At 37.1% G+C, this 26267-nt stretch overlaps 1 protein-coding gene across 2 annotated transcripts in view; it reads left to right on the top strand.

Annotated features, from left to right (window-relative positions):
- rsrc1 (arginine/serine-rich coiled-coil 1) overlaps positions 1 to 26267 on the top strand; it is a 143484-nt gene that overhangs the window by 75931 nt on the left and 41286 nt on the right. For both annotated transcript variants that reach the window (XM_012962980.3, NM_001016318.3), the window contains one exon: positions 4522 to 4573. In XM_012962980.3, the coding sequence (XP_012818434.1) occupies positions 4522 to 4573 (52 nt within the window). The remainder of the gene's footprint in view (positions 1 to 4521; positions 4574 to 26267) is intronic.

The following is a 26267-nucleotide window of genomic DNA, read 5'->3' as shown; positions in this document are numbered from 1 at the left end:
CTAGTTAAATAAGTGCTTTAGATCTGCCGTTGCTGTTGTGGGATATTTAGCCTATGCTAAGGATTGTAGTACTGCAGACATTATTATACAGCACTGAGAATATTCTAACTGTTCTCTGTCTCTCCAGATTTCACTGCAGATTTATTGGCTAACAAGCTGCTTGCACATTCTCAGATATGTCCACTTACCCCATGTCATTAGGGTAATAATGATCCAGTCTTGAATTTTATTAAAAAAAAGAAAAAAAGAATTTCTGTTCATTCTAGATGGTAACAAAAATGGCCAGTGACTAATGGACAAAAATGGTCATGTAATAACATGGGCTTAGTTGATGTTTCTGCTTGAAAACCTGCATTGCCTGTGGGATTTTTGGCATTTTACATTCATTCTATTGAATTAAATGATTTTAAATGAAATTAAATGAAATTTAAATGAAATGTAAAATTTTAATTTTAAATGAAATTAAATGATTTAGTGGTTAGATATTTGCATTTTTAGACTGCTAATACCAGGCTTTTGGCCCACGTGAGTGTTCCCAACCCTTGTTTTAACTTAATGAAGGAAATGCATAAACAGGATTGCTGAAATCCTGACTTCCAAAGACAACTTTAAAATGGTCTAAAACTGCTAATATCTTAGCAGCACCAATGAAAATAGTAATTGTACGTAGCTTACAGAGGACCAATTTTATTAAGTTTACATCAATACATTTTTGAGGATTGGATACTTTTTTAAACTATGCTTACAGTCCTGTTAATTGTGCCAAGCAGCCAATAGTGAACTTTGTCAGGTACTCTCTCCTTATTAACAATGAATAAAGCAAATCAGGTTTTGGAATTAACATGCCATGAATGAGTCTGAGTTAATTTGTAATTTTTCTATGACGACTCAACTCACATAAAATATCTGGAGCAAGGTTTTGTTGTAGTGACATACATGTAAAATGAAATGACGCTTTTGGTTTCCACTCCCAGTTAATGTCCTGGTGATAGGAATATGACTTAGATTTTCTGACTGTACATTTTCTTTCTATAGCATCAGCATTACTAATTGCTGTTCATCATTCTCAGTATGCAGATGCCCATGCTGAATAACTTGTATCCATCCAGATTTCAACGATAGTTTCAGGCCACATCATTTCCCAAGTCACTGTTTTTTTGGACCATGAGACACCAGAGAAGCATTTTCTCAACTTATACTAGGTGCCCACAGGGTCTGTTGTAACTCTGTTCTTAGGTTAGTGGATTGATCGTAATATTGGCAACTGCCTCCTGGTTATCTCCTCCTGGATGAACCGATGCCAACTCAAACTTAACCTAGCTAAAACAGAGCTCATGGTCTTCCCGCCCAAACCTGGCCCTCCTCCTCCTTTCACCATTACTATTGATGGCATGACCATCAACCCTGTAAATTCTGCATGCTGCCTTGGGGTTATCTTTGACCAGTCACTCTCCTTCTCTAACCATATTAATAACACTGCCAAAACCTGCCGCTTTTTCCTCCAATATTGCAAGATACGCCCCTTTCTTTCACAAGTGACAGCTAAAACACTAATCCATGCCCTTATCCTTTCCCGCTTAGATTACTGCAATCTCCTGTTAACCGGCCTCCCAGACTCCAACCTCTCTCCCCTGCAATCAATTTTAAACTCTGCTGCCAGGATCCTCCTGCTCTCTCTGAAGAGGGAACCAGCTCAACCTCAATTAAGCTCTCTTGTATGGTTACCTGTTAAGCAAAGGATAGCTTACAAACTCCTTCTGCTGATATTCAAAGCCCTTCACTCCTCTGCTCCTCACTACATTTCTTCACTGGTCTCCCTGCACGTTCCTGGTCGTCTCCTCCGCTCCTCTCAGAGCCTCCGTCTGTTTACACCATCCACACCCATTGCGCTCTCTCGTCTTAAACCTTTGTATCTCGCTGCTCCTTACCTCTGGAACTCTATCCCTGAATCCCTCCATAGGGAAAACTCACCCACTCTCTTTAAGAAAAAGCTCAGCTGTTACCTTCTGGAGCACTAAAACATTATTTTGCCCAGTCCTGCGCTTAAGGGCAAATGCCCATACCTGATGCACTCTTACCCTCCAGTTTGCCAGAGGGGCGACTGTAAGATGCCATAGATAGTCATTGTTAAATCTAGCTGAGCTGGTCTAATAGTTATGGCATGTAAACTGAACAACAGACAGTAGATGCTGCTTCTATACTGATCCAAACAATACTTTGTCCCACTGGAATCAAAACAAATTCATTATTTGCCAAAGAAACATTCATTTTATACTCCATAAATATATTAAGTGAGCTTTAAATTTACTATTCAGTAGAAGCGATAGATTGTGGTCTCTAACACATCCTGTTTCAGTTGGTTTATATCAGCACACATTAATACATGTTCTACCTACTGTATCTGAGTAATCTGGTTTATTCACTTTGCTTATTAACTTAGAAGGTGATGGAATTGCACCCTAAATAATAGCGAGAACCCTTCAGTAACCTCAAATTAACTATTAACTGATCATTGAATCAGCTGGTTTATTTGCTGTTTTGTTGTGGCACATTTGGTTTTAGTTTAAAATCTGCTTTGAAGTCAGGTTTAACAAGTTACAGTGTTGTGTTTTAAGGTCATTTTATTGCTCATTAAAAGGATCTGCTCTGTTTTTTGGTCTCTTGCAAGTTCCAGCTAAACTGATGCCAGTAGAATGTGCAATTTGGCCTTGCAGAGTTCTGCTAACCTTCTCAGGACTAAATTCTAATCCAATCACTCCTTTAAGGGCTATGATTTTTGGGGGTTTGTCCCCGTCATCTGAAATCTCCACCTGGTGCTAGTAACAGGAATTGTGGGAAAACTGCAGCGCTGGTGATTTATTTTATGTATTGTTCTTTTTAATGGTTGAACACCAGCAATTTAATTCATTCATTTGTTTATTGCAGTTTCTTAGTTTAAAACTTTAGAGCTTGTGACCTGGATCTGCAAGTGTAAATGTTTGCTAGCACTGTGTGCACATCGGTCATTTATCAACACTGGGCAAATTTACCCCTGGGCAGTAACCCATGACAACCATGAAATTGTTGTTCTACTTGCAGCTGGATGGAAATAGCCAAATCACTTGGTTGCTATGAGTTACTACCTATGGACTATGAATAGGGAAGCAAGTGGTAAACATATAGGGCTATAGGCACTTTCCTTTGCTTTCAATCGTTTATGATTTAATAACATTTTTATGACACGTAAGAGCAGAAGTTATTTTTTTTTGCAACCTCTACAACAGGGGCCCCAACCTTTATTACCGATGAGCAACAGTTGTATGTGTTGAATGTAAAAAATGTTGGGGAGCAACGCAAGGATGAAAAATTTTTGTAGGGGACGACCAATAAGTGCTTTGATTGGTTATTTTATAGCCCAATGATAACTGGCAAACTACAGGAGACTCTGCTCAACAGTACACTTGGGGGCCCATTCATGAAAGCAAAAAAATAGTATTTTTTCTAATATACTAAGACTGTGACTGTTTTGGAATTCATTCGAGCTAAGGTATCATGACTATCTTTTGGCCAGGTTGGATTTGTAGAGTGCCGTTGAGTCCTGTGGAAGGCTTTCAAAATCACACATTGAAGATTCATAGGCAGAAAGGTTTTTGTGCTGTTTACTATCGTTCAGATCCGAAAATTTCATGACATTTGGATAGCAACCACGACATTTTCTTACGACCAAGAAAATAATTTTTGCAACATTTTTGCACATCAGAAATTATTGTGGTTACTCCAATTTTTTTCCAGTAGTCCTTTTAACCACACAAAATTTGTGGTTTCATGAATCCACATGTCTTTATGCCTCCAAATCTTGTCTTCAAGTCAAAAATTAAATCCTGCTTTGAGGATGTTGAGAGCAACATCAGAGGGGTTGGTAAGCAACATGTTGCTCACGAGCCACTGGTTGGGGATCACTGGTCTACAACAATGCATCCTTCAATATTCATGCACCTACAAAATCCTATGCAATTGATCAGAGCATTGGGAAAGCTCCCTGTGGCAAGCTCTGTTTCCACCCTTTGATAAATATGCCTCTTTTTGTGAATTCTTCTCCAGTGACCTAGAGAACAGAGTTTAGCAGTATAACAATTAAAATTTAATTGCATCAATTGACATTGCTACATTACAATTACCATATATTTATGTTCTAAGGCTATCCAAGTTTCTGCATTAACAGATGTGTAGCTACCACCTATGGAAGGCTGCTACCTCTGCTCAGGATTATATTGTTACTGAGAGAGGCGTGCAGCAATTTACATGACACAAAAGTGGATGTATCCTAATAATTAAAGAGAAAAATGAGCAGTCTGGAATGGCTTGCATGAGAAATGGAGAACATGTGCATTCATATAATGGATATTGCATAAGAATTAGAAGGAATACATTCTTTTTTTTTCTGGCCTCTCACAGTACTCTGTTCCTTTTGTGTTCTGAAAAACTTTTCCTTTGATTAAAACCATAATGTATGGTAAATATGCTTTCTGTCTTTGTTTTTAGCCTCCTGCTGAACAGGCCAAAGCAAGGCTGCAGATGGTTCTTCAAGCTGCTGGTGAGTAATGGCAGATAAAGGTTTACTTTTGTGAGCCTGAAATAATTACCGTACAGGAAACTCCTCTGTGTAACTCTTCTCGTTACTCGGCTGCATTATACTCTGGCACTGCTCTAAAGTCTATTTGTATCATTATTTTAAAGAGGAAAGAAACTGATTTGAAAGAAGAATGATAAGAAAAATGTTTGCATTCTGTTTGCCTTACTAATTATGAGATTCAGCTACCAAATGTGTTCCTTTGACAGATATAGATGTGATGTGAAATCCTGGAGGCAAATAACTGTAATTTGATTTTTCTTGTTTTTTTTAAACAAAGTGTCAGAGTGAGCGCATTACGGTAGGTTAGATACCAGCTAGGGGGTCTGCCAGCTCTCATTGGTTCAGTTCATAGGGCATTAGTCCATTTTCTAACTTAAAATGACTCTGTCCATAGGTGATGTAATACCTATCCTTCATATATAACATAAGCACAGTAAAAAAAGAATGTATATGTACAGGTATGGGATCCATTATCTGGAAACCCATTATCCAGAAAGACCTGGATAATGGGAATGCCATTTTCTGTATAGAGTCCTATTTAAGCCAACAGGTCAAGTTAAAGGACTACTTTAACAAAACATCTGAACACTAGAACTGCACATGGAGGGATTGACAAAATAAGTAAAAGCGGTAGTTCGCCCATAAAGGAGAACGAAAGGCAAAGTCACTTGGGGGTGCCAAAATGTTAGGCACCCCCAAGTGACTTTAATCGCCTACCTTGTACCCCGGGCTAGTGCCCCTGTTAGGAGAGAACAGCACCAGCCCGGGGTACCTGTAGTGAGTGCTTCCTGCTTCCTTTTCCGGCAAATGCCAGTGGTCGGCGCATGCGCAGTAGAGTGAAAAGCCGACTTCTCTCTTAAAGTTCGGCTTTTCTTTCTACTGCGCATGCACCCGCGAGCGAATCAGGAAGGAGGAAGCGCTGCAGGTACCCCGGGCTGGTGCTGTTCTCTCCGAACAGGGGCAACAGCCCGGGGTACAAGGTAGGCGATTTAAGTCACTTGGGGTGCCTAACATTTTGGCACCCCCAAGTGACTTTGCCTTTCCTTCTCCTTTAAATAGATGACATCAGAAATAAAATCTTTTTTTTACCTCTATTATAATATTGTGTTTGCACACTATTTATAATTTTGCCATAAAAGTATATGCCTGCTTTTACATTACCTATCTGATCCCCCATATTTCTCTATGTGGGGGCTGCCATATTTGTGCAGCAGAAGTCAGTTAGCATTAGAAGCTATAGCTGACATTGAGAAGGGACAGTCGGGTTGGCAAAACAGTCAGGTTTAAGAACTTCAAGTAACAATTACTTACAAAGCAGCCATATCAGCGAAAAAACGACCTATAGGGAACTTTTAATGTACATTAATATATTGAAGAGTAGTTTTTTAGAGTCAGTTTTACTTTAAATTAACTTTTAGTATGATGTGGATATTGATATTCAAATTGCAGTTGATGTTCATTTTATATCTTTGGGGTTTTTTTTTTTTTTTTTTTTTAAGTATAGCTTCAGTTTTGTATTTCAGAAGTTATCTGGTTGCTGGGGTCTTTTTTGCTCTAGCAACCATGCAGTAATTGGAATTAAAGACTGGAATGTGAATAGGTAAAGGAGTGAATAAAGCAATTGTTTGCTACTGGGTTCAGTAGGCCCCATTGGAAAACTGCAGAGAGTCAGAAAAGAAAGGCAAATAATTTAAAAACCATAAAATATAAATAATGAAGACCAACTGCAAAGTTCCTAGGAATATGGCATTCTATAGCATACTGAAATTTAAACACGCCTTTAAAAAGAGGTCAAAATAGGTATCGCAACTCTAAAGTTCAAGGTTAAGATTATCTACCAGAGTTCCTTGCTATCAGATTCTGTCACAGGGTGGTGTAGTTCCACACAATCCTTCCTTGCTAATGACTTCTATTTGAAGAGATACAAATAATAACTGTTTAATGCAAGAACATGCAGCTTCAGAAAGAGAAAGTTCATATATACTCTCACAGGAACAGGGAAACGCTCAACAGGAAGCTATAGTTCAGGAAGCAACTCAGAACCAATAAGTAATCACTTACATTACAGAAGGAGACTGGGCCTATAATTAAGGTGTGTGTTTGATAATGTGAGCAACATGTAAATATTAGGGCTCATTTACGATGTCAAAATACGGTACAAAGCTAAAAAAATCAAGTAATTCTGCTATTCATTAACATATTTTCTCCTATTTGTGCTTCTCTGTACTTGCCCACTATGCCAGTGTCTTCTTTGCAGAAAAGGGGGCCAGGGAAGCATGCAGTGTGCACTTGCCTTGAGTGGGCAGTAATTCCTAGGTTGTCTTTGCTGCTTATGCCTGTAGGTGCTTTTATTAAACCATTTGCATCACACACAGACAGCTTTGTTGGTGCTGTAGCATGCATACACCAACACTGTTACATATCTGAAATACGGAAGTTGCTGTACAAGTAGTTTATTGTGTTGCTACAATTGTGCTGGAATGCTGGGTAAGAATGATGTATTGTGGCTGATATCTTGTAGTTTGCATGCAGTGCTAGATTGCTAAATAAACCCTTCTGCCTTCTTTTGCAAAGTTGAAAGTGTGTAGTAAAAACTGTGGGATGGGGTGGTTAAGTGGGCCTGAGCAGATGTCTTTCTGTAAAGTTTTTATAAGGGTGATAAGGGGGAAAGCAGACCCTAACTTAAGATTAGGCAGAGCAAATAAAGATGTAATTGAGCGTTTAAGCATTGGATGATAGTGAATGTATATATGGAATTTATTTTTCGGGAATTCCAACTTTGGGAATGGACAATCCAATCTTTAGGATATATCAAGGGATGTGTGCCCCATTTATGTGTGAGATTGCAGCATGTATGCTGTGAGGGACTTGCACAACTGCATAACTTATTGGCCTACCGTCCAATGTCAGACTGGAACCATTCAGCTAGTTAGTACCCTGTACTTTGCTCACACCCCTTGGTCTTGGGACACAGTATAAACAGTGAGTTCTGTTCTTACATATCTTGGATCACAGAAGGGGCTCTAGTTGTCTGGTGTTGGATCACCCTAAAGAATGGACAGCAGGAATACTAAGCAGAACTGATAAATAAATGTATTCTTCCAGTATTTGAGAGACACACACACATACCCATGAGATTGCAGACCTGCTTCTGTCATATTTTATTCTTGGTTTATTTTCATTTTACTTTAAAAAGATTAGTATATACAGTGGAATATACAACCAATTGTGTTATTTTCTTTTGTCTTCTCAAGTGATGCTATGTATTGATACTGCTTGCAAATATTCACATCTTTTTCAATAACGGTTCTAAACAGCTTTATATTTCATAGTTTCAAATATATGCATTATTCTCCATATCCTTAATATGCTTTTGAAGCGTATAATTATAAAGTAGATGTGACAGTTCAGTCCTCAAAAAGAACAATTTGTTTATTCGGCTCACAGCTGTCACCCCTCATTTTTTTAATTTAACACCTTGGAATGTGTTACAGATGCAATGAGATATATATCATTTTAGCCCCAGTCTTGTGTATTTTGAGAGACGTTTAAAAATCTTTTGGCATGCTCAAATCTTAAAAATGGGAAGAAGAAAAAAAAGAGAGTGAAGTCAAACTTATATCTTGAAAGTACATATTAACCCCTACAATAGACAAGGGTAAAAAAGGGTATGTTTTAGTTTGTGTTGTAAATTTTATAACACTTATATAATTGATAAAAATAAAAAAGGGACAAGACTACAGGCCTTTTCCCATTACATAGTATTTTGTAGATGCAGGAAAAGGTGATGGTTAAGGTTAGCCAGTCAAAAATGTTTACAGGGTAACCCTTTTGAAATAAAAAATAACAAAAGTGGTATAAAGGTGATACCTTTATTTGCTAACTAAGATAATCATAGCAAGCTTTCAGAACATTTTAGTTCCTTTTTATTTCAAAAGGGTTACCCAGTAAACATAGTATTTTGTTCATCATCGTGTATGGGCCCTATTTTAGAACAAACTCTCTGCATGTTACAGCAGACGAAACTCCATACCTCTATTTAGTGCAGATTCATTTTTGGAACTTGTGCGCTCCTCCTTTGTTTTTGTTTTTTTTCCGCAGTGTGTATACATAATGTTAATAATTCTGCATATTTATTTTTCTCTTTGCTTTCTTCTTTTACCAAATATTATGTGAAAGTTCTACTGTGCCAGCCGGCAGTTGCAGCCTTGCTTAAGCAGCCATTGTTTAACTGCAGGCTGGTCACATAATCTTATTGCAAGAAGCCACGAGGGGTTGTGGCCTCACTGTCAAGGGGTCACGATTACCAAACAGTGCTGTAAGTGGCACTCGTCATACCAGGATTAACTCTATGGGTTTTATTATAGCCTGTACAAAGAGATACCAGAAGTCTACCGGCATAGATTTTTTTACCTTTATTAAGCACAATTGTGTTAGAAGTACAGCGAGAATATAGTGACCCTTAGTATATGTTCATGTCAATATAGAAATACTAACTTTATTTGTGGATATGGACAAATAGGACATTTTAGCAGAATATAGATCATTTTGCACAGGTAAACCAATGTTCATAGGAAAAATATTTCCTATTAAAATGTTTAAACAATATTAAGTTGTGATGCTGGACATTACATTGTGTGTACTTAAGAGCAGCATTGGCCAATGTTCCAAAATTTGTCTGTACCACGTTCCTTATATCCCTCTTTTCCGTTTCATTATTCAGTATCCAGCCATGACTGGTCACGAAGAAAAGTGTGATGGCAAATGTATTTGCGTGTGAACATTGTAGCCTTGTGATAGAATTACAGCCAATCTTTCCCCCGTGTTCTCATAGCTGGCATGTTGCTCTAATCAATATACAGTGAGCAACTAATATATATATATATATATATATATATATATATATATATATATATATATATATATATATATATATGTTTTAAGGTACAAACATATGAGATAAAAATGTATTTTTGGAAATTTATGGGTTGTACCTTATGTCAACTGCAGTCTTAAAGATGAAATTGGAAGATGAAGTGATGGTGCCACCAAGGTTACTGAAAGTAAAATGACTATTTACTAACACTCTGTCAACAATTGCTCTGGCAAGGAAAAGGTTAATGCAATCTTTCCAACCTGATTCTTGTGACCCCCATATACTTTTAATGTGCCTGTAGAACGATAGGTGAGTATTCTGCCTTTGCTTTTATTTCTATTCCTTTTTCTGGAGATAGACATTTTCATTTGGTAAAATATATATTGTGTCCCACCTCCCTTAATAGCCGCTGGTGGACGACCATGGAATTTCTGTTTTTGTAGCCCTACAAATAAGAACTGATCTGAGATTTAAGAAAAATGTGACTGGTGTTGTCACACGGCTGTCAGTCTGCCGACTGACACTTAAGTGCATGTGACTGAACATGGCTTAAAGGGAGACCCACACTGCAGCTTAGTTTATTAACAGACTCCCCAGCTGATGCTAGGTTGCATAGGCTGCCTAATAATTTTCTAAAAGAACACCCTCCTCTATTTAGCCTCACATTGTCACAGCAACTTCCTGTGCTTGAGCAGATGTTAAGAAAGCCATAGTTGAATGCTAATTTCCACAGGGTGCAATGGTTTAAGCCCATGTGAAGTAGGTTGGTTTCCTTGCCATTCTTACAATGCAGGGTCTCTGGGGGGAATTTTTAGCTAAACCTCTTTATTTTGGTCACTCTATATGGACTCTCTTAAGTCAGTGTAAAGCAGATCATCCCAGAATAAATCTCCTCAGCTTTTGTTATTGGGCTCTGTAGACCTGTAATTAGGCCTCCTGGCAGGCCTCGCAGGCCAGCTAATGGTCATATGGAGTTTCTGTGAAGCAGACCGGCTTTGTATAAATCCTTGCTAGGCATGGCTTTATGGGTCACTTCCTACCTGGACTGAGCTTTATCCTTGTGCCCTACGGGCTGACAGGGAGCAGGTTCCCTTGACCATGGGCAGCACAGTTTGCTTCTCAAAACCTACTCGGCTAATCCCTAGTGTAAACAGAGGATTTATCTAAGCTTCTGTTCCTTGCCAATCCACTTGGGTGTCTGCGAAACTTCATTATAGAACAGCAAAGGGAGTGAGATATGGGAGAGCTGCATGTGAACTGGGAAGTCATCACAAGTACAAATCTGCCCAGCTTCTATCCAATTCTTTCAAGTGCCAACTAAAAGTTCCAGTAACAATTAATTTTTCATTTTTTTCTTATTCATATGTTAGACCAAGCTATTATTATATATGTTGGTATATTTTAAATACCTGTTATGAAGTTCTTTTATAGTTATTAGAAATAACTGTTGAAATGGTGCATGTTATATATGTTCTCATGTTCATGATTATATAGGAGGGAAAAATGGTGCACTAATAGCATTAATGTCAGGAGTGAATAAGTGGATTTAAAGGAAATCAGCTTTATTTCAGCTGGATAACTGCACATTATTATCATTTATTCAGCTCGCTAATAAGTGAGAGCTAGGGTTCTGCATGGTGTAGAATCAAAATGGCTTGTGACAGATGTGCCTGCAAGGACCACATACGTAGACCCTCTGATTTAAGTCTGCTGGAACTAATAGGATCATTGGTTTACTTTCTAGCTTGGTATTTTTTTATCTAAGGACGGCTCAGTTAAGTAGGTTATTTTTGTCTCCAGATATGCAAAATCACCAGTGGGCAGCTGGTACTGGATATGGAAAATGTGAAAAGAGAAATCAGACACAACTACCCTGTGTATTTGTTTGCTAATTGGAGTTTATTGCAAATATATAAATGACTTGAAGTACTTGGTAAATACCTTGGTTATTTATAATTGATCTCATAATTTTTACACTAAACTGAAATAATTGCAATTGTTGACATATTTGTTGCTATAAGTTGGAGGCATTTTTATAAATTACTCTTCCTACCCGATAGGGACATATTTATCAAATATTGAAGATGCCCTTTTTCTGCTCACATCCAATCTCACAGAATTATTTTGTTTAAAGATATTTGTTATAACTACAAACAAATAAATTAAATAAGCCAGATAGAGGCCTCTATTTTAAGAATTATTTCCCAGTAAATTCTTAAATCACTTTTGGATTCAGCTTTATTTGACTGCAAATTTAATTACAGGTATGGGACCTATTATCCAGAATGCTCGGGACCTGGGGTTTCTGGATGAGGGATCTTTCTGTAATACCTTAAGTCTGCTAAAAAATAATTTTAATATTGAATAAACCCAATAGGATTGTTTTCCTCCAATAAGGATTAATTAGTTCTTAGTTGGGATCAAGTACAAGGCACTGTTTTATAATAGAAAATAAATAATTTTCAAAAATTAGATTTGCACATAATGGGGACTATGGAAGCCTTTCTGTAATTTGGAACTTTCTGGATAACGGGTTTCTGGATAACTGATCCCATACCTGTATGTGGTGAATTTTTCAGATTAATAGCATTGTAATCACATTTTTAGCCAACATTTGGTAAGGATTTTTTGATATTCCCCACCCGAAAACATTCAATAATTAGTTTTTTTTTCTCTCCTCAGGGGACCCAAATTATGTTTCATAAACAGTTTTACAGCCCCAAAATTAGTTTAGAACCACTTGTAAACTTTGATTTGATTGTAGAATTACTTAGGAGGAACATAGAAACCCAACCTATACAGCAGGAAGATCACAACGTACAGTTTTAGAGTCCCTGTTACTAAAGCATATGCAGATTAAGGTTTGGATTCGGTTCATTATTCGGCCAAATCTTTCACAAAGGATTCTGGGTTTAGCTGAATCCCAAAATAGTCTGCATGTGTATATATAGTGTATTTCAATGTTAATATTTAGTTATCCTTTGTTTGTAGTTGAAATAAATGCAGCAAAGGTTGGGGTATGCCAAACAAAGCATTTATATGTCATGCAGTTATTTTAGACATAAAAAGAGGACCCAGCATTTCTGATTTAAAATACTTATTTAAAATACTCCTAATTAGCCCAGCTCCCACCAAAACCCATTCAGGTAACTGAGACCCCCTGATTTCTGGTTTTGTCTGTTTGGACTTTGCAGTTTAAACAGAGATTATTTCTGTATAATACCTTGATAGACTTGAAGAATCAGAGAGTAGCTATTCACACTGAAATATATATGCTAAGATATACATGCATGCTACAGGGCTAGTTCATGAGTTCATTAGTAACCCGGTTGGATAAATCCTGTAGAAAGCAGAAGTGCTCATTGCTTATTTCCCTGTGCCGCAGTCTCCCATTCCTTTTGTTCCTGCGTTCTCTTTCAAGCTCAGAGACATGCATACAACCAGCACAAATGGTAGAGAGTATTGCTCAGGCTTCTCAGCAAGCCCTTATTTTATTCATGGCCCAAAGGTTGTGTAGAAGATATAGCAGGAACTGTGACTGAGACTTATCTGGGTCCCATATGTAATAGTTAAAGCAAATTAATTGTAATTGGTTATTCAGAACCCATATGTTCCAGATACTGATGGCAGCATAATTTGACTTGATCCAGGATTTATATATAAAAGCTACTGAATTCTTGTATTTTTCATCTGGAACCCATATGTTGCCATCTAGCCCTTGGACTTTGCCATGTATTAGAGACATGGGGCAGCTACATTTTCAAAATAAGGACTGGGCCATGATGCTACTTTTATAATATGTATGTATAAAAATGTCTTTCTACTCTAACACACTGGTAGGCTGCTCCTGTGTAAAAAATGTACCTTTAACTGCACATCCCGTGCACATCACATAAACAAAGTGTATGTGATTGTAAGCTCTTTTGGGCAGGGCTCTCTTCACCTCTTGTATCGGTTACTGATTACTCTGTATGTCCAATGTATGAAACCCACTTATTGTACAGTGCTGCGGAATATGTTGGCACTTTGTAAATAAATGTTAATAATAATAATTGCAACACCCAGTATGCACCCTCATATTTAATAGCCTGACTTGTGACTTTGCTATACTACGAAAAGGTAGTGAATATGTTTATACCTTTCTTGATCCCCCAAATGTCAAAATGTGGTAAATAGATACCATGGGGTATATTTATTAACACTGGTTGTTGCTATGAGCAACATTAACGGTGATGTTTGTCTACAATGGTAATAAATACGCTTCTAAGTGAATCTTGATTTCGATTTAGGAAGCTACACATCTTTAGTGGGAAATTGTGCCATGCTTGTCTCCCAAGTTCAAGTGGCCTATTCTTCAGGTATACGTATTTTCAACATATATTGTGCCCTTAAAGGACAAGAAAAGGTGGAATCACTGGAATTGTCAATATGTTAGGTACCCCCAATGTATATAATCACATTTCTATTAAAGTGTTTTGAGACAAGTGTTCCTTTTAGTAAAAACATGCTGCGACTTTGGGAAAAAATGTATCAAATCATCATGCCACCATTTTACAATCGAGCTTGTTTCCTGTTTTTTTCTGAGGCACTTTTCTCTGGAAAGGAGAACTGGCCAGGGAAAAAATGTAATTCTCTAACACTTCAATTAGCTTTTCCTTGTCCTTTAATGTCATGTGGCCATAATGTGGTTTTATAAAAGCCTACATGCATTTTTGACATTGTTTGCTTTCTATAGCTATAATTTTGGTTAGTCGGTGTGGCAGTAGCATTAAATGAAGGGAATAAAGGAAGTGCTAGGCCACTTTCTCAAGCTACGGCGGTGTGTGTAATAGTATTTATGGATGAGCTCATAAGAGTAAGTCTGAAAGCTGGCACCACCATGAAGCATCTGTTACAAGCAGTAGTGTAGCTTTTAGGCAAAAGCTGATACTGCATGAAGGTAATGCCGGATTCTGTTAGAACTGAAGTCACATGGTTTAAGCTTTATGCAAGTTGGTTAATATAGCTTTCTGTATGTTGTTTAAAATGTTTGTTTTACCTTTTAAAATACAGAAATACTTTAAATAATTTATAATTTTCCATGACCTTTGCTCATAGCAGCAATGCTATATTTACTTTTTGGATGCTGAATTGCCTGCTACTTATTCTGTATTTGGTAATTGCTAAAGCTCTAATGGTAATCGTTTTCCATGCTCTTATATTGGTATTTATAAAACGAGAATGCAACCTGATATACTGAATTTTTTAACCTCTGTCATATAACTCTAGTATTTGGTTATTAATGGAAATATTTATCATTGTCTTATTAAATACTGAGCAATAACTGTGCCATTTTTTCAGCTAGTTTCATTTGCCCATGTTTTCTTTGTTGGGCCAAATGAATGAAATTATAATAAACAATCTCAAAGTCATTTGTAATCATTGGCTGATTAATGGCGTTTCGTTTCATGACCATTATTCATTCACTAGCACCTGATATCTTTTCCATAAACAAATTATGTTTGGCCAAATTATGAAATTAAATGAAGCATTTGATGAGTTTATGATTGACCCTTCCAACTCGGTGGCCATTAGTCAATGTCGTTGCCGTGCTTAAGCGCTTGACAAATGCGCTGTCTGAGGAAGCATGTGGATTTATTATGATTTCTGATTAATGCATACAGTTAGGCAAACTAGATTGTAATAATTTTGTGATTCTCATTCTAGCAGTCAAGGAAGAATTTCATCTCTGATGAGATGCATTTGTGTCTCCGTAGATTTAGGGATGATTAAGAAATGCTGACTGGATACATTATCTGATGTGCTAAAGCACTGCACAAAAAGCCGACTTTGTTTAGAGTCAAATTGTTGTGCTACCATTTAACTTCAGTTTGCCTGAAGTGAATATTGAAAAAAAATACTGCTTTAAAGGGACATTCTGCATTCTGTTAATCGTAGGTTATATTCACTTCATTCTGAAATTATACAGAATGTTAATGGCTCTTTGAATATGCCCACTGCTAAAAATATATTTTAGCTTATTTTTAATTAACTGAAATTTACTCTATAGTTACATGTGAGATGTATCTTGTATTCAGTTTCAATTGCAGAGACAGTGTTTATGTATAAGTAACTAGTGCACAGTACTTGCACGCAGTATTCACTCATGTCAGAGGTCATAAATCGAGCGTTCATCTTCTGGGCTGTTGCAGTGGTTCCCAAACTGTGGAGCTTCCTCCCCTAGGGGGGGTTGAAACCAGTGAAAGGGGTGCAGGGCAGCCTCAAAGCCCATTAGGATTAAAACTGAAGGTGAATGCTTATGTAGAAATTGAACTAGGCTTAAGCCGATTAGCCATGAAATGCTGTTGTCATCGGGCCTTCCATACAGCTTGCAGCCATATAAGAGACTTCCACCATTCTTTTGCTTGCTGTCACCAACACTTGTCATGTTTATCATATAATTCTTATATGTGCAAGCAATCCTAGTGAGCTTTCTGAGAGCATCACGAGGTGCCTATTGACACTCTCCCACTCTTGGCCAGCATCTTAGCATTGCTAGAGCTCTTTTTGTAATAACTAGCTCCTTACTAGCTACCGTAGCTATATTGCAAACAATAGACAAAGAGGGCATTTTTTAGTAGCTTAATGCACAAAATGACTTAATCTCCTGTGTATATATTGATAATGGGAGAGTACAGAAGACCTTTTGTCATTGACAATAATAAATGGGTTTATTTTAATTATTTTCATTTTCAAACATTTCAAAAGGTTTAAAGGGGAGACACAAACCACGCTTTCATCAATATCATACAGATATAATATCTGATATCTGGAAACCCATTATCCAGAAAGTTCTTAATTATGGTAAGATGTAGACTCCATTTCAATCAAATAATTCAAATTTTTAAAAATGATTTCCATTTTCTCTGTGATTATAAAACAGTACCTTGTACTTGATCCCAACTAACATATAATTAATTCTTATTGGAGGCAAAACAATCGTATTGGGTTTATTTAATGTTATTTAATGACTTTTTAGTACAAATATTCAAATTACAGAAAGATCCCTTATCTGGAAAACCCCCAGTCACGAGCAGTCTGGATAACAGGTCCTAAACCTATACTTAGAATTTTTGCCTGAAACATGGGTTTGCATTTTTTTATGGCTGTTTTCTGCTTACCTCAAGTAGACATGATAAAAAATATTACAATTACATGTTACTATGTTACAGTTGTTCATCACCACTTGAAGGCAATAAGGGAGTCAGTGTTGGACAGCGGGAGGGAAAATAGAGAAGTACACCTACATTTTATGAAATTTGGGAATTCTTGTATAACATAAAACTTTCCTGAACTATTAGGTCTATTCAACCCCGTAAATGGGAATCTGAGCTAAGTTTGCAGTTAGTTGATGATAGTATCTCTAGTTATATCCTTTGTATTGCAATTAAAATAAATATGCTCTGTGTTGCTTGTTTTGGTAATAACACTCATATGAACTCATTATTAATGAAACCAACCCAGATTCACTGTCCAAGAAATGCCACCTTGATAATGGAGCAGCTTTAATCGCTGAGGTAAGGTATTGGTTGTGTGTGATTGATTGAAATGTGACAAATAATGCCATTGCTTGTAGCTGACTTTAAAAACCCCAAGTTGCTAAGCCATTCTCAACCCTTTAATGTGTGTTTCACTCATTGCCCCATTTCACTCAGCAAACATACTGTAATGTGTATCCCAGATGTTAGTGAAAGAAGTAAAGCCAAAAGTGTTATTAATTGTCATGTCTGCATTAGCTAATAATGTCCTACTTGACATGGAGATGATGAGTGGCTGCTTAGTACACAGTGCCGATGCTGTCAGTCTCCGCTCAGATTTTGCAATAATTTAAAACAGGAATAGCTGAACACCAAATGTAAATTGTTAGTTACAAAGTATTACGGCTTGCCTTCAAACATTACTGACTTCTTAATAAGGCATTAGTTGAACTTTAATTAGCTGGTGATATTTCATTCTTGAAAGCAAAAGCAGTCCCTGCGATCAGTTTTTAGTTAGGAAATAATTCTGTTTTGGCTTCTTGTGGGTGAATATTTTTGTTGAATAACTCGTGATACCATGCCAGTGATGGAGTTAGTATCGAGGCCTGATGTCAAGACGCAGCTAAAGCCAATGGAATACTGCACTAGAAAGCAATGGGTTTCAGCTGTGCCACTACACAGCACAAGAGACTCTCTCCTGTTTTTATGCGGATTTCGGCTACATGTGCGTGCACCCGAGCATATTCCATTCATTCCGTGCCGAAAATATACACCATACGCATGGTGTGGCATCAGCCTTAAAGGAATACTGTCATGGGAAAACGTGTTTTTTTTTAATTTTTTTTTTTTATTTGAATTATTTGCTATGTAAACAGTGTAAATTTGAAATAATCACACAGTCAAGTATGCCATGTGGTTTAGGCAATGGTTTAGAAAGAAAATCAGTGGAAAAAGAATGGGAAGAAAGGGAATGAATGATAAAGAACAAGGCACTGCTTATTAAGTAAAAAAGTCAAGGCATTCATCTAGTTTAAAGTAAGAATATGTTCCTAACACTACGCAGGCTCCATCTTTGCAGCTGTCAACCCAGAACTAAGAAAGCAGAGATCACTGGGGACGTGTATAGAAGGTGGGACTATAAGTTATACATGTAATACTGAACATAGATTAATTAGAATGCCACATCTTTTTAAAAACGCTATTCAAATGTTAAGTGTGTGAGATTTTAATGTTGCCATCACTGTCTGAACCTAACGAATAATATTGAATGCCAGGGATTTCTTGTGTTACCCACTAATGTGTTGGCGTGCCTCTGCCTCTAAAAGGAACTACACACTATGTCAAAGTTACATTTAAAAACTGCAATATTCAAATCAACTTGATGTATAATAAAAGGCCTTCCTATACAGTATTTAAAAAACTCCTACTACCTATTGGCTATTAGGCAGCCTCTATGCACACTATCAGCTTACAGGAGGCTTTATTTGGTAGTAAATCTTGTTTGTATTCAACCAAAACTTGCCCCCAAGTCAGGAATTGAAGAATAACTCCCTGGTTTGTGGGCACTGAGAGCAACATCCAAGGGGTTGGGGAGCAACATGTTGCTCACCGGCCACTGATTGGGGAACACTGCACAAGAATATGAAATTCTGAGCCATTTCACTTAGTGTCTTAATAAACCTGAAGCCACACAGATATAGTATTCATGCTATTGCATTGTGGTAGTTAATTTGACGAGCTGCTACAAAATCAACCCAATAAACCCTAAAGCAAACTGTTAAGTGTGTTTATATGGGTGTTAATGTGCTTGGAATAAAAAAGGTCTCCATTACTAGGACTTTTCAGGTTTGGCAGCACCATGATGTTAATGGTATCTCTCTAACCTGTTTAATGTCTTTCTGGTCTGACAGAGCTGTACAGGATCTATATTGCTGCTTGCCTTTGGCAAGCCAAACCTCATTTTGTAAGTATAATAAGTATTTACTATTTAGATAGCTGGCAATAAGATATGTGAATTACATTTTCCTGTCAAAATGCAGGCTAAACCAATTAAATTTTTAATGGACTGTAAAAGCTTGCAATAACATTTAATGGTCCTTCACCTACACTATAATGATAGGGTTGCTAGTTAGCAGTCATGGTGGATTTAGGAATAGAGACAGTGAGCCCTGTGTGGTTTGTTTGGGTTTACTGGGTTCTCCTGCTTTATGCAGAATGCTTAGTTACACAATACACTTGGCTGGTTAATAAGATGAAGGCCTTTCCCAAATCACTGTTAATTTAATTTATTTAAAAAGTGGTTTGGGTATCATTTTTTGTGTTCTTTTATTTGTGAGTGAATCTGTCCCAGCAACAGCCCCTACTACCAATCCACGCTCCTAGCCGAACTTAATCTGAATCCTAAAATTCATGTGACCTTTTTGTCACATAAACACAGAAGTTTAAATTTTTTTTTCAATTTAACTCTTTAAATAATTTTATAATTTAACCTTTCGAAACCTTATTAGCATATGCTAATTAGGATTCAGTTCAGTGTTCGGCCAAATCCTTTACAAAGGATTAGGGGGTTTGGCCGAATCCGAAAAAGTGTATTCAGTGCATCCTTAATTGTCACTAGCTCAGCCTTTGCAGTGAAATCCTGGTGTTGTTAAATGCTGTAAAGGAATGTGCCATCAGTTTGATTTTGTTTTTATTGTCAATTTTCCATGACTTATTTGTGTTATAGGCAGTCTAGAAATGTATTTGTACAAAGTACTTGCACTTTGAATTCTGATCTTTTTGAAGTAAAATTTACATTTGATGTCAAGGTCCGTATAATAGGTACAGTATTTGCAACAAAACAGCAGACTGAGGTGGTTTGGGGGCTTTAATCCCCTGGCAAATTAGCCAGCAGGCTTGTCTTTTCATGGGCTTCTCAACAACAGGTGGAAATAGTTTGGGCACCAGCAGCGAGGGCCACAGGGAATAGAGACAGAAAAATGACAGAACATGGAGGGCATTTGGCACTGCACAAGCAGATCTGTTCATTCTAATAAAGCAAATTAATAGATTAGCTAGAGGTATTTTAGCTATTAGATTTAATCTGCTTTCTAAAAAATAAAGCTGTTAGTATGATTAGTTTATTAGCAAAATATTCATGTATATAACCATAGCAAGGAGTTATTTATACAGATTAGGGATTTATTATCTGGAAACTTATTACTGGAAAGGCTCTTAAATAAAGTATTGCCATTTCCTATTGTTCTATTTGAACAAATCTTTGTTTACTGTCTTTTTTCATTGATTATTGGTCAGTACCTTGTACTTTATGATAACTAAGCTAGCCTAGCATAAATTCATGTTGGTGGTAAAATGTTAATGCTGGGATCTTTAACATTTATATGTGTTTTGGAAGCCTAAAGGTACTGTGCTTGACATTATAGAAAGACCATTTTTTGTACAACCAGGTAAAAACAGTCCAGATAATAAATCCATCTGCCTGCTTGAAACACAGGCTAAGGATGGTGTTAAAAGTGGGTAAAATCATTTAAATTTAATTGGTTTAAATGACTAACCAGACTATAAGAGAGGGCATAAAGAGCGAAAACGTGAGATTATGTCTTAGGTCCAGTTTTCTACTCAAGGTTAAGGGGAAAATATTCTAAAACTTCTAATTCAGCATCATGTTAAATCCTGTAGCTCTGTTGTATAATGTATATTCAAACTTATGTGCCAGATATCACTAAAAAAACTACTCATAAAAAAAAAAAATAGTTTTGCCCTGTATTTTTCCATTATGAGACTTTAGAAAAGAAATCTCGGTTTGGCAGAAAGTAACATAAACTTCTTATGGGACACAGAGGCTCACAGTTTGCTGTGCTTAGGGGCAATGGTGAGGAGGGCAATGTCTTTTTTTATTCATGGCAGCAATGCCCATGGGTAGGAAGGTTCTGGAGCAGTAGGGTTGCCACTGGCTTCTGGTTTTCACATAGGCTGTCTGGATCAAATCTGCCTGTCTGTTTTTTACTGCTTTAGAAATCCAGACAGTTCTCTGTACTGAATGACTTGGCGGTGAACCAATAGCCAACCATTGCATCAAAGCCCCACCTCTGACTTCACATGCCCATCACTAAACACCATTATCCCGCCCCTGATATTACTCCCTCAGCCCCATGACTGGATTTTCTTATTACAAAAGGTGCCAACCTTGGGACCAGGCTATATGAAATACTTTATGCAGTTACTTATATCAACCTGCAAAAGATGCCCGAAGATGCCTTGGTGTAAACAAAATCCCAGTTAATAGTAAGTATTCCAGATCCACATATCTTCCTAGCCACTAAGCTTACTCTTGTTAAATCATGGAAATCGCTGACAAGCAAAATACATTTTATAAAATATGGGAACCCTGGCTTCAGTACACCCTTTAAGTCTGAAATGAAGTATGCTCTTCTCTCAGATTAAATATATCTTATTGCTGCTCCTGTGGGGGATGACGGCCCCCTGAGGTTGACCGGACTCAAAATATGAACGTGTGTGTCTGTGGCTATCCCAGATACTGATGGTATATTTTTTGTGTGTATATATGGTATAAAACAGTATAGATTTAAATATAAACAGTTCCATGGATACGACTGGGTCATTTATAAACTGTAAAGTCATTTTGTTTTGTAGTAAGTCTTTCCGATATCCCTTATGGTTTGAGCAGTGGTCTTAGGCCTCAAAACGTTATTCTGGCCAAGTTCCCTCCTCCTGCTTTTTAACTTTCAGCATCAGACCTAAGAGACTAGCCCGAGGATACTTCACCATTTGCCACTATTAATCCATCATCTTGGTTTATACCGTTTCTCCCCAAACAGCCAGAATGGGAGCATTCTATATCACTGATCAGACATACTAGCTCTCCATGTTTGTAACATGTCAAATACTTTATCACCATTGCTTGTTAGAGAATTGTAGAATAGTATCCCATGAAACCAAGTGATAGAAATGTTGATAGCTGTCAGCAAGAAAACAGTTTAGAAAATTGTTGTGTGATTGAATCTGTTTGGACTGCCCTCTGACCCTCAGAGCGTCTCTCTGGGCTTTTAATATTCTTTTAAGTGGGGATTTTTACGGATCAATGTGAAATTCTGTTGATGATATTATATTTAATTAGACTAATCAAAAAAACATGCTTAGAGCATGACACCTGCTAGGGAGAACTTCAAACAGGCATTAAACAGCATGTACTGATATAGGCTTTTTTGCCTGTCCATGAGAACTAATCTTGTGAGGGTCCCAAATGGGGCAGCTAAGCAGGCCATTATATTGACTTTGATACAGTTTGGGGGGCGGTTTAATTTCCCATAATGCCCTTGATCAATGATTTCCTTTCAGCAGCGAAGTAATTAAAGGGATTAAGCCAGTGTATGCTGTGTTGTCTTGAAAAATATTATTCTGGAGATTTAGAGAGGATCGATAGAAGCAAGAGAGCCAGTGTTCAGAATAGAACAGTAGGAGATTGTTGAAAGACCAAGACGTGAGTGAAACATGGCTCTAGGACACAAAGTACAGTAGATGTGTACCTGGGAATTTATACTGACCTTTGAATGCTGAATTTTCTTTAACCACAAGCATTTCACAACCTTTTATTGTCTTACAACATGTATTGTCCAACTGCTTTGTGTCTCTTAGTTTATTCCCTGAAGGAATACATACATAACTACTCAAATTATTCAGTAAAAGAAATCTATTTTCTTAACCATCTGCTAGCCAGAGGTCCAGAGGTGTTTATATTGTCTGTGTGTGTTTCTATATCTAAATATATATTTACTGAATTTGCTGGCGCAGGTTAGCCTTCCATATTTATGGCCAGGTAACTGGTGTTAATAAACCACTTGCTATATAAATCTCCTTATAAATTAAGAACCACACTTACACAAATAAGAGAGTTTTATTGACAAGGCTTTCCCAGCTAAAACTCTCTATATTGTGTGTTTTAATGAATTCTACAAATAAATTGACTTTTTAGTCCCAGGCATTATTAAACCTACATATATATGAGTTTCTACATCAGTCTGTGTTTGACTATGTAGGTATATATAAAATTATTAAGACCAATTCCTATTTTACTGGATAACAGACCCCACACTGTTCTCTGATTTTTTTATTACTTAAAATTAAGTAATAACATATTGTAAATATTCAGTCTCCATACTACAATATTTTCTACAGCACATATTGTAGCAATAACAGCTTTGAATACTGAAGCAAACAAGGGAAAGTTGTGCTCACCACTAAATTTTTGACCATTAGGCAGTGCAATGAGGCTGTGACCACAAAATTCATGCAGACTTTGTTAACTGTATATTGAAGCAGTAGAATTCTTAATGAATCAGATAAAAGTGAGTGTAGGACTGGCCAGACTGGGGGTGACTTTGTAGTTGGCCAGCTTGAAGTATATATGGACAATTAATCAATGTTTTGCTTAAAGGGAAGGGCATTTCTTGGTAGCTTAATGCACAGGATGTCTTAATGTCCTATATATATTGATAATGAGTGCAGAGGATCTCTTGTTGCCGTCTGTATGAGTTTTGAATACTGTTTGGATTCACTTTCGCCCATTCTGCCAGGCACTTGTTTATGTTATTAAAATGGTTGAGTACCCAGATGATTTGAGATTTGGCCACTGGATGGTATCCTTATCTTACATTACTCCAGTATTGTGTCCCTTGTGCTTAGAATGATTGTTATGCTTACAGGCTTTTTGCCAACCATCTTTTCTTGTAGTACTTCTCTGCATCTATCTTTCTGTTTAAATAAATGTTAGACCCAGATGTAGCATCATATGGGTTCTCTGTGATCTAATAGTATTATTGTTCATTTCCGAGGGTGCCACAGCCGCCATGTGACCTGTGCTCTAATAAACTTCACTCACACTTTACTGCTGAGCTAAGTTGGAGTGATATCACCCCCTTCCAGCAGCACAACAGTGGGATGGTAGCAAGATAGCAGCTCCCAGTAGGTATCAGAATAGCACTCAATAGTAAGAAATCAAAGTTCGGCTTGGGACTCCTCCAGTTACATGGGAGTAGGAGAAAAAATAGGTTACCTGAAAGCAGTTCTAATGTGTAGCGCTGGCTCCTTCTGAAAGCTCAGACTGCAAAGCTCAGATGGCGCCTACACACCAATATTACAGCTAAAAAATACATTTGTTGGTTCAAGAATAACATTTTAAATAGTAGAGTGAATTATATCTATGTAAACAGTGTCATTTAGAAATAAAAAGTACACTATAAAATCATGACAGTATCTCTTTAAAGGAAAGTAGAGCAGAGCCAACCCATCAATCAATCAATCAATCAAGCCAACATTGTACAAATTCAAATACTGATGCACCACAAAAAGGTGACGCTTAAGGGGAGTGGCACACGGGAAGATTTATTGTGGGCACCTAATCTCCAAGTGTGCCACTGCCCTTACAGCCATTTATATCTACCATGCATACATTTTTGCGCCTCTTTTACTGGAATGGAATATAAGCCCATACATTCTACTGCAACAGAACCCTTCCACTATTTTAATAAGACTGCAGTGGTTCAGCCCTGGTCTTTTTCAGACTCATTTTTAGATTCAAGTGTTACAGACCTTTGACTGCATTTAGTGTTTGCCTGTATGCTCATACATGTGGTAGCAGTGTACAAAAGCAGTGTACAAATATCTGCAAAATATGAACCGCCTAGAATTTTAGTTAACTGACATTTTATGCTCTGAATAACCCTATTTTCTGACCCCTTTAGACAGACCAGTAGGTACAGCTTGTGATAACCAGTCCTGGGCCATTATAGAAGATGACCTTGTAGCATCTGGGAAATATCTCAGCCGTATCGTTTACTTCACACATTTTGGTTCCACTTATCTCATCCATTTTAGGCCTTCATCAAATTATACATTGTTAGATAAATATTTACAAAAAGAAAAAGTTTTTAAAACCATACAGTATTCCCTACCATGTCCTGGGGTTAGGAGACCCTGAGACAGAAAATACTTTTTTTCCTAATTCTTTTTAATGGTAACTGCAATGTGCAAAGGGAAATATACTTTGGCACTAGCTGCTTTACTGGTTTAAGTTTGGGGAAAAAAAAAAAAAATTCTATTTTATCCCAAAGGCCACTTAAATACTGATATCGCTAAGCTAATAACTCCAGATGAAGCTGGAAATAAAGGAAACATTTGAGCAAATTAAATATAGTATTTTGAAATGAGCTAATTAAACACATGATTTATTTCTCATTTAATTGAGCAATTAGCATATGGTAATACTTGGCATCGTGTAGGCCCATTTAATCAATATTCTGGCAACTATGGGCAAAGGAACAGAGAGCAGCCTTTTTGAGGGAAGAATTAGTATTGGAGCAAATTTGGCAGGAGCTAAGGTTCCACACACAGCTGAATCCCTAGCATCAAGGCTCCACATCTAGTCAGTGTCTGCTGTCAGGTTTGACCAATTATTGAGCCAGAATACCATTGAGCTTGTGTATGACTGTTATTAAAACTAGGGTACCTCAGTATCTAAAAATTGTTTCATCCATTATATGGAATGATTCTACTGAACCAATGTTTTATTCCAAATGTTGTTTTTGTGCAGAATCGCCTACATCCGACATTACTGTTAGCATTTATAATTAAGTGAATTGAAAGAAAACCATGTTCATCAATACAATGATCTTGTTACCATGCAGCTGATAAGCAGTGAGAATAATACATTCCTTAATAAATGGGTCTAGCAGTCATGCCCTGTGGCTGCAGGTATTCCCTAAGAGTGCATTAGGGTGATAGTCCTTATGATACAGAGAATTCTTCAGCCTTGTGACCTCAGGGTGTTGTGTTAGGCACCAAAATTCTTAACCCTTGGCTTCTAGTTATTCTGTGGGAAAGTTGTGCATTTCTGAGTTATCAGAGAAACAAGACAGATACAGAAAATGCATCTCTGGAATAGCTTTTAATGATACCTAACAAATCAGCCTGAGTCAGGTAGGTCAGTCCTTAATCATGACATATAAATATTTTGTGTCAAGGATTATAAATGTTTCATTAGGCACTCAGCGCTTTGCCTTCTACAGAAATTTCCCTGCAGCTGCTTATGGGGCATAATTTTTTTTTATGACAGAGGGAAAATAAAACTAAAAAACAAATATTAATGGCAAAATGGAAGATTTATTTGCAGAATACTGTAAGTGTTAAATGCAGACATGTAATACTAAGTACCTAAAAAAACACTTTTACATGTGGGCAGCCTGTG

The sequence above is a fragment of the Xenopus tropicalis genome, chromosome 5 (assembly GCF_000004195.4).
Source record: "Xenopus tropicalis strain Nigerian chromosome 5, UCB_Xtro_10.0, whole genome shotgun sequence".
Lineage (NCBI taxonomy): Eukaryota > Metazoa > Chordata > Amphibia > Anura > Pipidae > Xenopus > Xenopus tropicalis.
The sequence above is the reverse complement of the archived record's forward strand: the minus strand, read 5'-3'. Positions and strand labels throughout refer to the sequence as shown.